Source organism: Anabrus simplex, chromosome 1, assembly GCF_040414725.1.
Source record: "Anabrus simplex isolate iqAnaSimp1 chromosome 1, ASM4041472v1, whole genome shotgun sequence".
Lineage (NCBI taxonomy): Eukaryota > Metazoa > Arthropoda > Insecta > Orthoptera > Tettigoniidae > Anabrus > Anabrus simplex.
The window spans coordinates 589,282,226-589,296,306 of record NC_090265.1 but is presented as its reverse complement, the minus strand read 5'-3'; the positions used below and the strand labels follow the sequence as shown (position 1 = coordinate 589,296,306).

Here is a 14,081-nt window from a genome sequence, read left to right as displayed (position 1 = left end):
ATGGAGGAGGAAATTAGAAAGGAATGGGTAACTGAAGAAATGTTGGACAAAATGGAAGAAAGGAGAAAATGGAAAAATGTAAACCTCAAGAAGGAAGAAAGATGTATAGAAAATTAAATAATGAATTAAGAAGGGAGACTGAACATACTAAAGAAAAGTGGATCAGAGAAACCTGCAGCAAAATAGAACAGTTGGAAAGTGAAGGTAAATATGACATGATGTACAAAGAAGCTATGGAATTAACATTCAAGGATAAAAGGAATGGAAGTGGAATGACTGAGATTAAAACATTGGATGGACAGTTAGTAAGTGAGCCTGAAAAAGTTAAGGAACGATGGAAAGAGTACATAGAATGGTTATATGATTGGAACAGCAGACCAGTCGAGAGTGGTATAAATTTGTAGAAGGAAAATGAAATAAATGAAGATAAGATTGGGTTCAGTATATTAGAAGAGGAAATAGAGGCAACTACTAGGGAAATGAGGAATGGTAAAGCAGTTGGTGTAGATGAAATACCAGTTGAACTACTTAAAGTACTGCAGGGGAAAGGAAAAGATATATTTGTAAAACTTTGTCAAGAAATATACTTAAAAGGGAAATGGCCAAAAGATTTTCTGGAAAATATAATAATACCAATAGAAAAAAGGAAAAATAGTAAGAAATGTGAAGAACACAGGACACTAAGTTTAACTTCTCATGCAGCTAAAATACTATTAAGAGCAATAAACAGAAGGATTTACAGACGAATGGAGAATTATATTGGTGAAGAATATGGATTTAGGCATGGAGTAGGCACAAGGGACGCCATTGGTTTACTAAAAGTCATAGGAGAAAGGTACATAGAGAAGAATAGAAAAATATACACAGTCTTCGTAGACTCAGAGAAGGCATTTGACAAAGTGAGGTGGGATAAGCTCTTGGAGATACTTAAAAAACATGGAGTGGAATGGAGAGAGAGAGAGAGAGAGAGAGAGAGAGAGAGAGAGAGAGAGAGGGAGAGAGAGAGAGAGAGAGAGAGAAGACTGATCAAGGAATTATATTACAACCAAACAGCAAGAGTGAGAATAAGAGGAGATTTAACCCTCCAAGTGATATGAGTCGTTAATAACGACTCATTTATGCCTTTGTGAAATGATAAATTCATTATTAACGACTTATTTCTTTAGAGCCGTGTTGCTGGGCAACCACTAAATGAATATAGTCAAACTTTGCACTAATCAATAATTCAGTTCATTGGCTATTTTGATTCATCTAGCTGAATTATTGAATAGGTTTTTTGCTTATCTACTGTCTAAAACAAATCTTAATGTCAGTCGCTCAAAGTGCCACACCGCATAACAGTGTTCTATTGTTGTTCTACTTGATTGGTTAGTGTTTCAATAAACTAAAATGTGCGATCCATGTTGTTCTGAAAATATTTGGGATATGTTAGAAGAAGATTATGAAAATTATGTTTTCAGTAATGACAGTGATTTGCCAGATGATGAAATACCAAGAGCAGTTTCTTTGAGTGGTGACTCATAAGAAAACGAGGGTGATAAAAAGAAAGCAAAGCAAATTCTGGACCGAGCTCGATAGCTGCAGTCGTTTAAGTGCGGCCAGTATCCAGTATTCGGGAGATAGTAGGTTCGAACCCCACTATCGGCAGCCCTGAAAACGGTTTTCCGTGGTTTCCCATTTTCACACCAGGCAAATGCTGGGGCTGTACCTTAATTAAGGCCACGGCCGTTTCCTTCCCACTCCTAGGCCTTTTCTGTCCCATCATCGCTATAAGACCTATCTGTGTCGGTGCGACGTAAAGCAACTAGCAAAAAAAAAAAAAAAAAAAAAAAAAAAAAGCAAATTCTGGTTCCCTAAGTGTAATTGTGGCATTCATCCTACTTGCTACCATAAGCTGAAACACTTCTACAGGCCCATTGTAAAGGGGAAGAAAAGAAAAACTCTTGCAAGTGACTCGAAGTAAAGAATTATGCCTGAAGAGATGTACATAGTTTTGGTTTTTAGTACATAACTTTCTGTTCTTTAGTTTTACGGTAAATATGTACTCTAAGTGTTTTGTTGCTAACAAAATGGTGAACATTTTACACATTTACCTTTTATTTTGGTCTTTGATAGTTCTGAAGCTGCGTACAATGAAAGTTGAAACATTGTTTTTTTTTTTTCAAAAGTGAACAATTGTAATTCACCACCCCCAATAAAATGGAATCAAGACGTGTACCCAATATTATTACATAATCACATTCTCTAGTTTATAATGAATAAAAATATATGTAATATGATATATTTTACTGTAATTTTGTATTTTTTATGAATTTTTAAAAGAAACTTGTACTAAGACGTTACAGTCGCCTTATCACTTAAAAGGTTTTTACGTATCACTTGGAGAGTTAACAGAAGAAATCAGACAGGGAAAAGGTGTTAGGCAGGGTTGCTGCTTACCACCAACTTTGTTTAATATTTACTTGGTGGAAATTATTTGTGAATGCTTGGATGGTGAGAATTAAACAAAAAGTGTGAAGAGTATGGAATGAGCATAAACAAAAAGAAAACCATATTCATGATACTTGGAGGTAAAGGTAAAAAAGCAACAGTCAAGATAGGGGAAGAAATTATTGAACAGGTGAATAAGTTTAAGTACCTTGGAAGTATTGTGACTGAAGACCTTCACTCTATAACAGACATAAAAGCTCAAATTGCCTTAGCCAAGGAAAGGTTCAACAAGAAGAAAAAACTGCTTTGTGGCCCGCTAGAGGAGGATCTGAGGAAGAGACTTGCAAGGTGTTACGTATGGAGTATAGCTCTATATGGCGCTTAAACATGCAAATTAATGAAGGAAGAACAGAGAAGAATAGAGGCATTTGAGATGTGGATTTGGTGAAGAATTGAAGGAGTAAAGTGGGAAGATAAAATATCAAATGAGGAAGTTCTGAAGAGAGTGGGAGAAGTGAGAAGCATGCTGATCATAATCCGAAATAGGAAGAAAAATTGGATAGGGCATAATCTAAGACACAACACTTTACTACGAGTAGCAATTGAAGGGATGATAAAAGGAAAACGAGGAAGGGGAAGGAGACGATACCACTTATTAGACAGCATTAGAAAAGAGAAAGGAAGATTATGCAGAAGTGAAGAAAAGGGCACAAGATCAAGAGATATGGAGGTCATGCCATGACTGGACCTGCCGGATGGCAGAACAACCTATGATGATGATGATGGTGATGATGATTTCCCTGTTGTTGATGAGGGATGACTGTGGGAAGCAAAATAAGCCTAATAATCATCATTATAATTAAATTATCAACAGATAGGCCAGCGTACCCTAATATTAAATGTGTTAATAATTTTGAGTGTTATCAGATATGTATTAGATATGCACAGGTGTTGTAGTATTGCAGCGTTGTTTGAAGTTTTGTTTACTGATTGTCATATTTCGATTTTTCTGTGTGGAATACCACACCTATGTTATTGATTCAACAATTACTTTGACTGGGATGAGCATTGTTATGGATGATTATAAGATTTTATGATATTTACTAACAAGACGATGATTGATAATTTGGGATGCACTCACGCTCATGATTGCTAGTGTCAATTAGGGAATGCCTGACCATAGAAAATTAAAGTTTGTTGGAAATCTTGTGAAATATTATTGATGAATTTCATGATAATGACATGCGTCTACTGTGATACTCCAATGATGTTTGATTGATCTCTTTTCAATACATTTTTATTCAACAATGAGGTCAAGAGATTGTGCTCATGATTTTCTTCTATAACCTCATGAGTCAGATTTTAAAATATGAATGCTTTGATTCAGATAATTATGTTATAGAAGTGATTCATCTAATATGACAACCTCATTTGAGGCTTGTTATGGTCATCTTACCAGTATTTTGATGTCATGAATTCTGATATGTAAGGTAAGGGTTATTCTGCCCGAAGGCAGGTCCGAACCTCCGCAGAGGTATTCCTGAGCCGGAGTTTACGTGCGGTAGGGTGGCCAGTTCCTTTCCGCTCCTCCATTCCCTTACCCCCCACCAACAGCGCGTGGCAACCCATCCAACTCCTGACCACGCCCAATGTTGCTTAACTTCGGAGATCTCACGGGATCCGGTGTTTCAACACGGCTACGGCCGTTGGCTTCTTATATGTGAAGATGATTATAATAATAATAATAATTATTGCTAGTGCCACACTTTAAATATGGATAACATGGAACAATGTATTGCGTATATATATAAATTACTGTATTTTTAGTGACTGCTGTGATATTTGACAGTAGTCATTTGCTGTTATTATTCTCATTATTAGGATGAGAAAAACTACAGAAAGAAATATCATGATTTCAGTGAATGATGTCTGACATTTTCACACATTGATATTGTTTCCTGTTATCATTGATTTTGTATCAATCCAGCATGGATAATTCTGTCTTCATAAGTGCAGCGTGTTATTTCTGTTGCATTTTTTGACTGTTATTTTTACCAGTCAAGACAGATTATTTTTAGAATAATTTAGGTTATGAATTAATTTATTCCCAATTACACAAGAAGAGCTATGTTCAAAGCAGAGAAATATTTCTTTGACTATGTCCCTATAATTTAATTTAACTTCATTTTGTGATATGTTTTGATGATTACCACCATTTATTCATTGTTATGAAAAGACTAGTGCAGGATAGGGTGGCATGGACAGCTGCATCAAACCAGTCTATAGACTGACGACACAAACAACAACATCTTCTTCATTTTTTGAAAGTTTTACTTCATCTACTAGCAATTTAGAATCAACAATAATATTCAAATTTATAGTAACAAACATAACGTTTTAGTTATGATCATTAGGAATTTTTCTATAACTAACACAGTTGCTTGAAAGATTCCTTTTTAACTTAGCCTATGGCCCATTTTGTTTGTAATTTATAAATAACATAACTTAGTAATTATTCTTCATCATCATTCAATTAATTACTGCCTTTCTTTGTTATCACCTGTCAGTTTTACAATTATCATGAATAAATTGGTACCATATGTCTTTTACGGTCAGTATTTATTTAGTTCTGTGATTTTACTTCTGTATCCCTTAGTGAATACCCGATAGCCCTTAGGTTAAGAGATACACATGGACCCAGCACTTTGTGCTTGAGCTTTCCTGGTGACAATCACTTATGAATTTAGTGCTTTGTTTCCAGGTTTGATTAAAAGCACCTCACTTCATACCTTGCCAGAATCAATTTTAGGTATATAGTTGAGACTGTTTCTTTGGTGTTGATGGTGTTTTTCTGAATTGATCCACTCTGTTAAATTTTTTCTTTCCTTCTAAATTTTCAGTACAAAATGAGTTAAAATTATTATTTCTCAAATTCTTGTACATAATGATGTAAAAACACTTTTTCACATATTAGTAATTATGTACAAATTCTTTTTACATGAACTCCAACTTCTTCTTCTTCTTCTTCTTCTTTGTGAATGGGTCACCTAGGACCACGCGGAATCAAAATTTTTCGGCCTTATGTTTTTGCCCATTAGTTCTTCATCTTCAACGATTGTGCACGCCTCCGGTCCTCCGACCATGCCGATCGCGTGGGTTTCCTTGTTTTTTGTATTTCCTTTCGATCTTGTAGATTTGGCGATCCTAATTCAGTGAGGTCTTTCTCTAATAATTTGTACCACTTTGGTCTAGTGGCCTTGTTTTGTAGAAATTTGTAAATTTGATGTGAAAGTCTGTTAGGGTTCATTCGTTCCAAATGCCCTGTAAATTGGATTAGTCACATTTGAATTGCATCTGTAATTTTGGAAATGTGGTTGTATATTTCATAGTTAGGTTTAGGGTAATGAGTTCCGATTATGATTCTTGGTCAAAGATCTTTCTCATGATTTTTCGTTCTTTAATTTCTAGTTGTTCCTTTAATCCCTTTTGTTGTAGGTTGAGTGTTTGAACACCAGTCACTGACAATGAATTCATATTCTTTTTGCATTTTGTCTGACCTGTGCACTCTCTAAGGTCTCAGTAGATTCCCAGACATTGTGAATTTGATGAAGTCACTCGCATTACTTTGGTAAATAATCTTGTACCCTATATATATTTGTAGCAACATTTCTTTTCACTTTTATGCTGGCTTTACCATCTTGTTTTTATGATGCTACCAATGACCTCCTCATTGCTACAATGATATTATGGTATGTATGAATCTGATGGTTGTTTACAAGCCATAACTTTCAGTGTTGCCTAGATAAAGTTAATATAATAATTTGGGTCTTACAGGTGGTCAAGTTAAAAAAAATAAAAGTAGGTACTTTCTAGATAGAAATGAAACATAACATAAATCATAATCATTATTTTATATAACTGGCATGATTTGAAATGAAAGACATAAAAGGATATGAGAGTTTAAATAAAGACATGAAAGGATATGAGCGATTAAATAAATTGAATAACTTAAATTCATTAATAAAACTAAGTAAATTAAATATATTAAATTAAGCCATGATTGTTAATGCGTTGAACTCTAAACAGTCTGACACCATGGCTAGCCGGTTTGAGTCCTGTTGGTCAAAATAAAATTCACCATCAGAATGTTGGCCGGCAGGGTAGGGAAAGTGGTGGTATACAATTTCTAATCACTAGATTGTGTGCCAAAAGCCTGGATTAAATTCCAAATTTCTCTGCAGTGCTCATATGGAATAAGCACATATTACGCTGTTGATTGTGATTCGTCTTTCGTATGGAGATGTATAGCCTTGAGCAGACTCCTTGGTGCTATTTGACAGGATTAAACTATGTGCTGGCACCAGGTTTCACCCTCTCCCTTTCTATTAACATATATCACGTCATTCATTTCATCCCATTAATTCCTCTGATGAGGTTGCCGTAAGGAAGGGCAACCGGTCATATAAACCCTCCACGACAGATCCATCTCACCTCATACCCGAACCCGTAGAGAAGCTGGAAAAGAGTTGGACAGACAAACATTTGTAAAGTCAGATGTTTTTATAAATTGACTGAACCAAATTTAAAAAAATTATGAAACCAAATTAAAAAAAGAAAGTTATTCTTTTCAAAATATTAATTTTTGCTCTTCTTGCAGAAATAATTGTTTTCTGAATATTTTAGGTAAAATCATTTAGAAATATTAATTACAAGTCAAATTGTAAATTTATGAAAGGAGAACTGTAAAATATGCCACATCGTCGCTGTAAGACCTATTTGTATCAGTGTGACATAAAGAAAATTGTAAAAAAATCAACAGAAGCTACAAATGCCTTCAGCATTTTCAGGTACACTCATCTGAAATATGCTGGGTCCTAGAGCAGGTATAAGGCAAAATCAATTCAGTAATCTATTAATAAATTTGTAGATATACAATGAGCATTATATTCTCTAAAATACAAAAGAGTACTCAGAATTACTCTACACATAATATTGTATTGTTCAGTCCTATATAGAGAGAAGGGAACATGAAAAGAATTGCATAATAATAGGATAAACACATTAATAAGTCAGTGTGTGAAGAGGAAGCAATTCAAAATGGAGACAAGGGCAAACATAGAAGACTGAAGATCTGTCAGAATGCCCCCGTAATGAGCATTGATGCCTGCCCCCTCACTGATGAAGCTGTGAAGCAAAAATGAGCTTATCAGGTGCTGAGAAGGAATGGATGTATAATAGAAGAACTGGGACTGATGAGGAGAGAATATATGTTTGAAGACAGCAGTATATGAAGATGTTGAGCAGGCATGTAATGTTTGTGATAAGGTCTGCCTGCCAAAATAAAAACTTGGGTCCCCTCAAATAAAATGCTAAACCTATGAATAATGTATTATATGTGTAATTACATCAGGTAGAAGTAATGCAATGTATTGGCAAGTTTTATGAACAAAGGGAGTATTCGTTGTTGTAAGATTATTAAAGGTAATGTTAATAGGTTTTATTTGACTGCCTCTATAGTTTAATGGCTAAGCAGCTGAGCTGCCAAACATTGCACCACTTAGATGTTCATACTAACTCTAATTGCTTTCCTTTTTCATTGACATAATACACCCTGTCGAATAAACGTGTGACAAAAGTGAAGTGGTCTGTAAAATTTGTGCGTAATACAATCTCAGATGCACTACACATCAAGAAAGCATAATTTTCTTACTAAAATGATATTTTTCTATCAGTTTTCATTGCTGTAATTATTTTTAAATGCAGGTCTTTTCTGAGGAATGTGTCACAGTGTTGCGAGAGGTGGCAAGGGCAAGCACTTTGTACAGCTGTGTTGTGTTATTCTCAACACAATAAACTGCTGCTAGATGCAACTAAGTGGTAATTCCTCAACATAAAAGTTCTTAAAAGAAATTCTGCTGATTCTACAAACCTGCGTGATCATTTCTGATCATTTCCATGCAGAGTGACATTAGGCTATAATTTTAACTAATTTACAAAGAATCTGTGGGGCCTCTTTAAAAGTCTGGGTCTGCCTGCATTGCAGGCCATGCAGGCTCTAACGTTATGCACCCGATGTTGAGACTGACCTTGTCCTTCTGTATTTTCATGTTTTTCCATTTCTCCTCTTTCTATTGCTCCTGTCTTTGCACTCTGAATTGTCACTGTGTTTATTTTATTGTATGTTCCTTTTCATGTTCCCTTCCCTTTTATAAGATGTGATATGACCCTAGTTTTTCCTTTCCATTACTTATTATACACCTCTTTTTAAATATAAGATTCATGTTCATTCAGGTATTCTTTTCTAATGAATTAATTTATATATGATGCTGCTTGTTGTTTTAAGGGGCCTAACATCTAGGTCACCAGTGCTGAATGTATATACAATATGTATTTATGAAGAGCCTATATTCTTCAATTTGTAACTTGTTTTGCTGTAAAACCTGTAGAGAAGTTGTTACTTGTCAATTATTAAATTCTTATTTAATATTGTAGAATTTGATATCCATACTTGAAGAATTCAATGCGATCCCCTTCTAAGTTGATGTTCCACATGTTGGTGAATCCACCTACTTTAATCAACCCAAGGACAATTACAATGATACTAGCTCCCATCAGTGTAATTTGCTGAACAAAATCAGTCCACACAACGGCCTTTAGTCCACCCTGAAACATTAAAGCAATGTGCACTCTGTAGTGTAATTAAACCTAAAGAACATGAAAAGGCAATTACAAAAATTTTTATAATGTGGCAATCATTAAAAAATAGACAAAGAACACTTTAGTAAGTCAAGGCTTTAGTAAAAATACATATAAAGGAGAGTAAAGTATTAAAATGATACACATATAATGAATGAATTTATATATGATGCTGCTTGTTTTAAGGGGCCTAACGTCTAGGTCACCAATGCTGAGTGTATATACAATATGTATTCATGAATTTGGTCTGATGATTGAATTTCAACTGTTGCACTGTCATTTGTTATACACGGTGCACAGCAATAACTCCCAAATATTAAATGTAAAAAAGCAAAGCAATGTTAGAAGGTATTCAAAAAAGTGTTTCACAGTTTAAAAGAGCAGTGTTTGCCATTTACTCCACATACATATACACCATTACTTGATATTGAAAATGATATCCTCAAAATACCAACCATTCTTTTCTATGTGAGTCTGAAGTCTCTCCCTGAAGTTCCACATTATTCTCCTGGTCATGTCTGGAGATTTTGCCTTGATTTATTCATGGATAGCAACTTTCAGGTTGTCTGGTGTTTGCAGCTTATGTTGTTAGACTTGAGCCTTCAGGTGTCCCCAGAGAAAGAAATGGCAAATTGCGAGATTGGGTAACAGGCTGGTCAAGAAATGTCACTTTGTAGGGAGATTAGACACCCTGGAAACATTTCCCTTGGTAGTTTAAGTTTCACTGATGCCCTTACTGTGTGTGCAGTGGCACCATCCTGTTTTAACCATGCAGTGGGATTCCCTACTTTGTTGAGTTTTGGCTGCAGGAAGTTTTATAGCACTTGAATGTAATGATCTGAAGTTACTATCACAGTTCTGTCTCCCTCTTCAAAAAAGTATAGGCGTTTAATTTCGAACTCAGTGACAACACACCAGCCATAAACATCTTCGCTGTGGAGAGGTCACTGATGGAGGTATCGAGGATTGCTTTCAGCCCAGTACCAAAATATTTTTGGTTAACATAGCCTGATAGATGAAAGTGAGCTTCATCACTTCGCAGTAGACTGGTGTCAACTTGAACAGCTTCCAAAATAGACTCATAAAATGCTCTGCAGTTGGCACAATCACATTAAATGAGTTCCTGCATGCCCATCATTTTGTGTGTAAAATTCCCCTCACAGTGCAGTCAGATAGAGATCGGGCCAGCTAGGAAGACATCTGGGAGCGCATGCGCACTTTGGACTATCTCTCGTAGCGTATCCCCTCCTAACAGAGCTCCTGCTACAAGGACAGTTCAGTGCATAAGTTTACACTCAGCTGCCGTGCTCTGCTTTCTAATTTCCTGTTGAGTAGTAACTGTGGTTAGTGGTGGTGTACGTTAGGCCTATCTGTGACAGTATGGAAGGCGTTTAAAGTAGTGTGCATCGTAAGGTGCTAAAGAGTCAGACTCGTGCAGCAATCTTGAACGATATAGACTTTATTGAAAGGGAGGCAATGGAAGAAAAGTTCGTGATAGATTGTAAAAAGTGCAAGAAAGAGTAGCAGCAGCTGTTGGAGTGTCAGAAAGTTCTTTGGTACGGATTAAGAGCGAAAAATGAAAGAATTAGGAAAACCTATGGATAGTCTGTTTGAAACACCAAAAAAGAAAAAAAGAAAAAAATGCGCACAAAGAATATTACTGGATAGGACGACTTTGACGAAGGTGCCATACGTCATATTGTTAGGAATTTTAATTTAGATGAAAAATGTTTACCTACAGTTTCAAAAATTCGTGCAAAGTTAGGTAAAGACTTCAAGTTCAAACGATCCAATACTTGTGTCAATCGAATTCTTCGATCATAAGGATATCATCAGAAAAAATCTAACACTAACAAGCGCATCCTAATGAAAAAACATAACATAAAATACAAAAGGTTTCTTTATTTAAAAAAATGCCCAGTATCTGGCGGAGGATAGTTGTACATGCTGGCGGTGAAATGGGCTTCATCGAGAACTGTGTGCTAATCTGGAAGTCTGGCAGCAAGAGTGGCGACTACCACGATGACATGAATAGTGACACTGTGAGACAATGTACAAACATGAGCTTTATGAGCTTATCAAATTGCACAAGCCAGCACCCAAAACCTACGTCCTAGATGAACTCGTGGAACAGTACAGACACTCGGTTATTCGACTGCCCCCATATCACCCTGAATTAAACAGTACTGAAATAATGTGGGCAAAAGTGAAGAACTGGGTAGTTTCTCACAACGTCACCTTCACTATTGACGATGTAGAGAAACTTACTAGACAGAAATTCGCGTCAATATCTGCCGAAGACTGGAACATAAGGGATGGGGAACATTTTGGAGACATTATGGAGTCCTTTGCGATCCAGCTGGGAGCCGACGACACGTCATCTGGTGAGGACGAAGAAGTGATGACGGAGGACTCAGTGGAATTGAAGAGATGTAGTGGACAAAATAAAACAAGAATGTGCTCATTTTGTGAATAATTATAGTGTCATTATTTTATTACTTATTATTTCTAGTGCCATTTAAGTTATCTTCGTATACATACATTGTTACTCAGCATATGTAGACCCTTTATGGTGTTTCCTTTTATGAATTATATATTGTTTCTGTACCTGAGAACAATTACCAATTATGTATGTCATATTATTAAGTCACATTTCTTATTTTACAAGTAAGCAACAAAATATTGGCATTAAGGAGCTAGGGACAAATGATCATATAGTCTAACAATGCTTTCTCGCCTTAAAGCAAAAGTATTTATTATTATTATTATTATTATTATTATTATTATTATTATTATTATTATTATTATTATTATTATTATTTCTTAATCTTCTTACCCTCCAGGGTCGGTTTTTCCCTCGGACTCAGCGAGGGATCCCACCTCTACCGCCTGAAGGGTAGTGTCCTGGAGCATGAGACATTGGGTCGGGGGATAGAACTGGGAGAATGACCAGTACCTCGCCCAGGCGGCCGCACCTACTATGCTGAACAGGGGCCTTGGTGGGGGATGGGAAGATTGGAAGGGATAGACAAGGAAGAGGGAAGGAAGCAGCCGTGGTCTTAAGTTAGGTACCATCCCGGCATTTGCCTGAAGAAGAAGTGGGAAGCCATGGAAAACCACTTCCAGGATGGCTGAGGTGGGAATCAAACCCACCTCTAGTCAGTTGACCTTCCGAGGCTGAGTGGACCCCGTTCCAGCCCTCGTACCACTTTTCAAATTTCGTGGCAGAGCTGGGAATCAAACCCGGGCCTCCGGGGGTGGTAGCTAATCATGCTAACCACTCTACCACAGAGGCGGACATTATTATTATTATTATTATTATTATTATTATTATTATTATTATTATTATTATTATTATTATTATTATTATTATTATTATTATTATTATTATTTCATTTCACCCTCTTTGGGGTATGTTGAATCAATTCTTTCTCTGTGTGTTGTTCTTTTCTTAGTGCCCAGTATTATTTCTTCATTCTTTCTGATCTTCGTTTCTTCTCGTCTTCTGAGATAATAGATTTGGCTTTTAATGTAGATTTGTTTTGGAACGTTATGTTTTCTTCTTTACTTATTACTTTAGCTGTTCGACCGAATAATGAATTTTCTGTAATTTTTAATTCTACCATGTCTTTTTCAGTTTCTTTAAACCAGTTCGGTTTTATTTTGGGTTACGGAAGAAGTCAAGATTTGTTTGGTTAATCATAGAGTTCATTCTGAGGAGAAGATGACCGTAAAAATTTATCCTCCTTCTTCGCATAGTATCTGAGAGTTTTTCAATTTTCTTGTAGCTTATTATTATTATTATTATTATTATTATTATTATTATTATTATTATTATTATTATTATTATTATTATTATTATTATTATTATTATTATTATTATTATCGAGTTATTTTACATGACGTGGCTCAGGTTATGAAGCCGATTTTGACAGCTACTGTAATAAGAGGTTAAATTATGTTCTAACCCCTTCAATCTATCTGTCATCTGTAACACTTCTAAATGCATTCATTTCGGCTAGGTATGTCTGTGATTTACAGCCGGAAGGGAATCCCACTAACTGAAAATCTGCGGAGTGTTACATGTCAGTTATAACAAATATTTTGGGTCAACTGTACGTCGCCACAACACTGAGCAAGAAGGGGAAGTCAGCGTTCTCGCTCCCACGGCTCTGCTTTCTCACTCGCACACTTCCCCTCACCGGATGTCTTCCTAGCTGGCCCGATCTCTAGTCCCAAAGCAACTGCATGCCTATGGACCGAACATTGAGGAGAGGGCTTGTCTCACTGCATGTATATACTCTGGTATTTGATTTCTATGAGGCCTCCCAGACAGCTTTATTTTTAAAGTTGAACCTGTTCTTCTCAAATTGGCGACCCATAACAAAATGGTTTTCCTGTCAGGAACTTTTGCATGTCGACCTAGCCTGAAGTGTCTACAAAGTAAGCACTGTGTTATGGTTACAGAGTCAGCATTTTTAAAGTAAGTCTCAATCACAAACCCACGATGCTCTCCAACATAAGCTGTGAAGTATGTGAAGTAAATGGCAAACACTGTTCTTTCAAACTGTGAAATAAATTTTCAAATAGCTTTTATCATTGCTTTGTTATTTATATTTAACATTCAGGTGTTATTTCTGCCACACCCTGTACAAATCTCAGGCGTTGTTGACAAGGTTTACTAAGGAAGTGAGGAGTGAAATAGTTTCCCATTGCTTTCTCCACCAAGCCAGAAGGTGTATTATATATCAATTTGTGAATCCCAGTGCAATGCATTTGCCAATAGACCATACAGGCATCACATTCATACCATTTATCAGAGGGACTGACTGTGTAAGGAATAATATTACTCTCAATCCTAGAAGTAGTGTGACAAGAATGATAGAAAAACTTGGGTAGAAGATGCAGGAGGCTAGAAAGAAAAGAACATGGTTGTGTGCCATGTACAATGCCTA

At 36.0% G+C, this 14,081-nt stretch overlaps 1 protein-coding gene across 1 annotated transcript in view; it reads right to left on the bottom strand.

Moving 5' to 3' along the window:
• LOC136857165 (sodium-coupled monocarboxylate transporter 1) overlaps nt 1-14,081 on the bottom strand; it is a 116,280-nt gene that overhangs the window by 63,496 nt on the left and 38,703 nt on the right. The window contains exon 7 of the mRNA XM_067135596.2: nt 8,939-9,093. Coding sequence (XP_066991697.2) covers nt 8,939-9,093 — 155 coding nt within the window. The remainder of the gene's footprint in view (nt 1-8,938; nt 9,094-14,081) is intronic.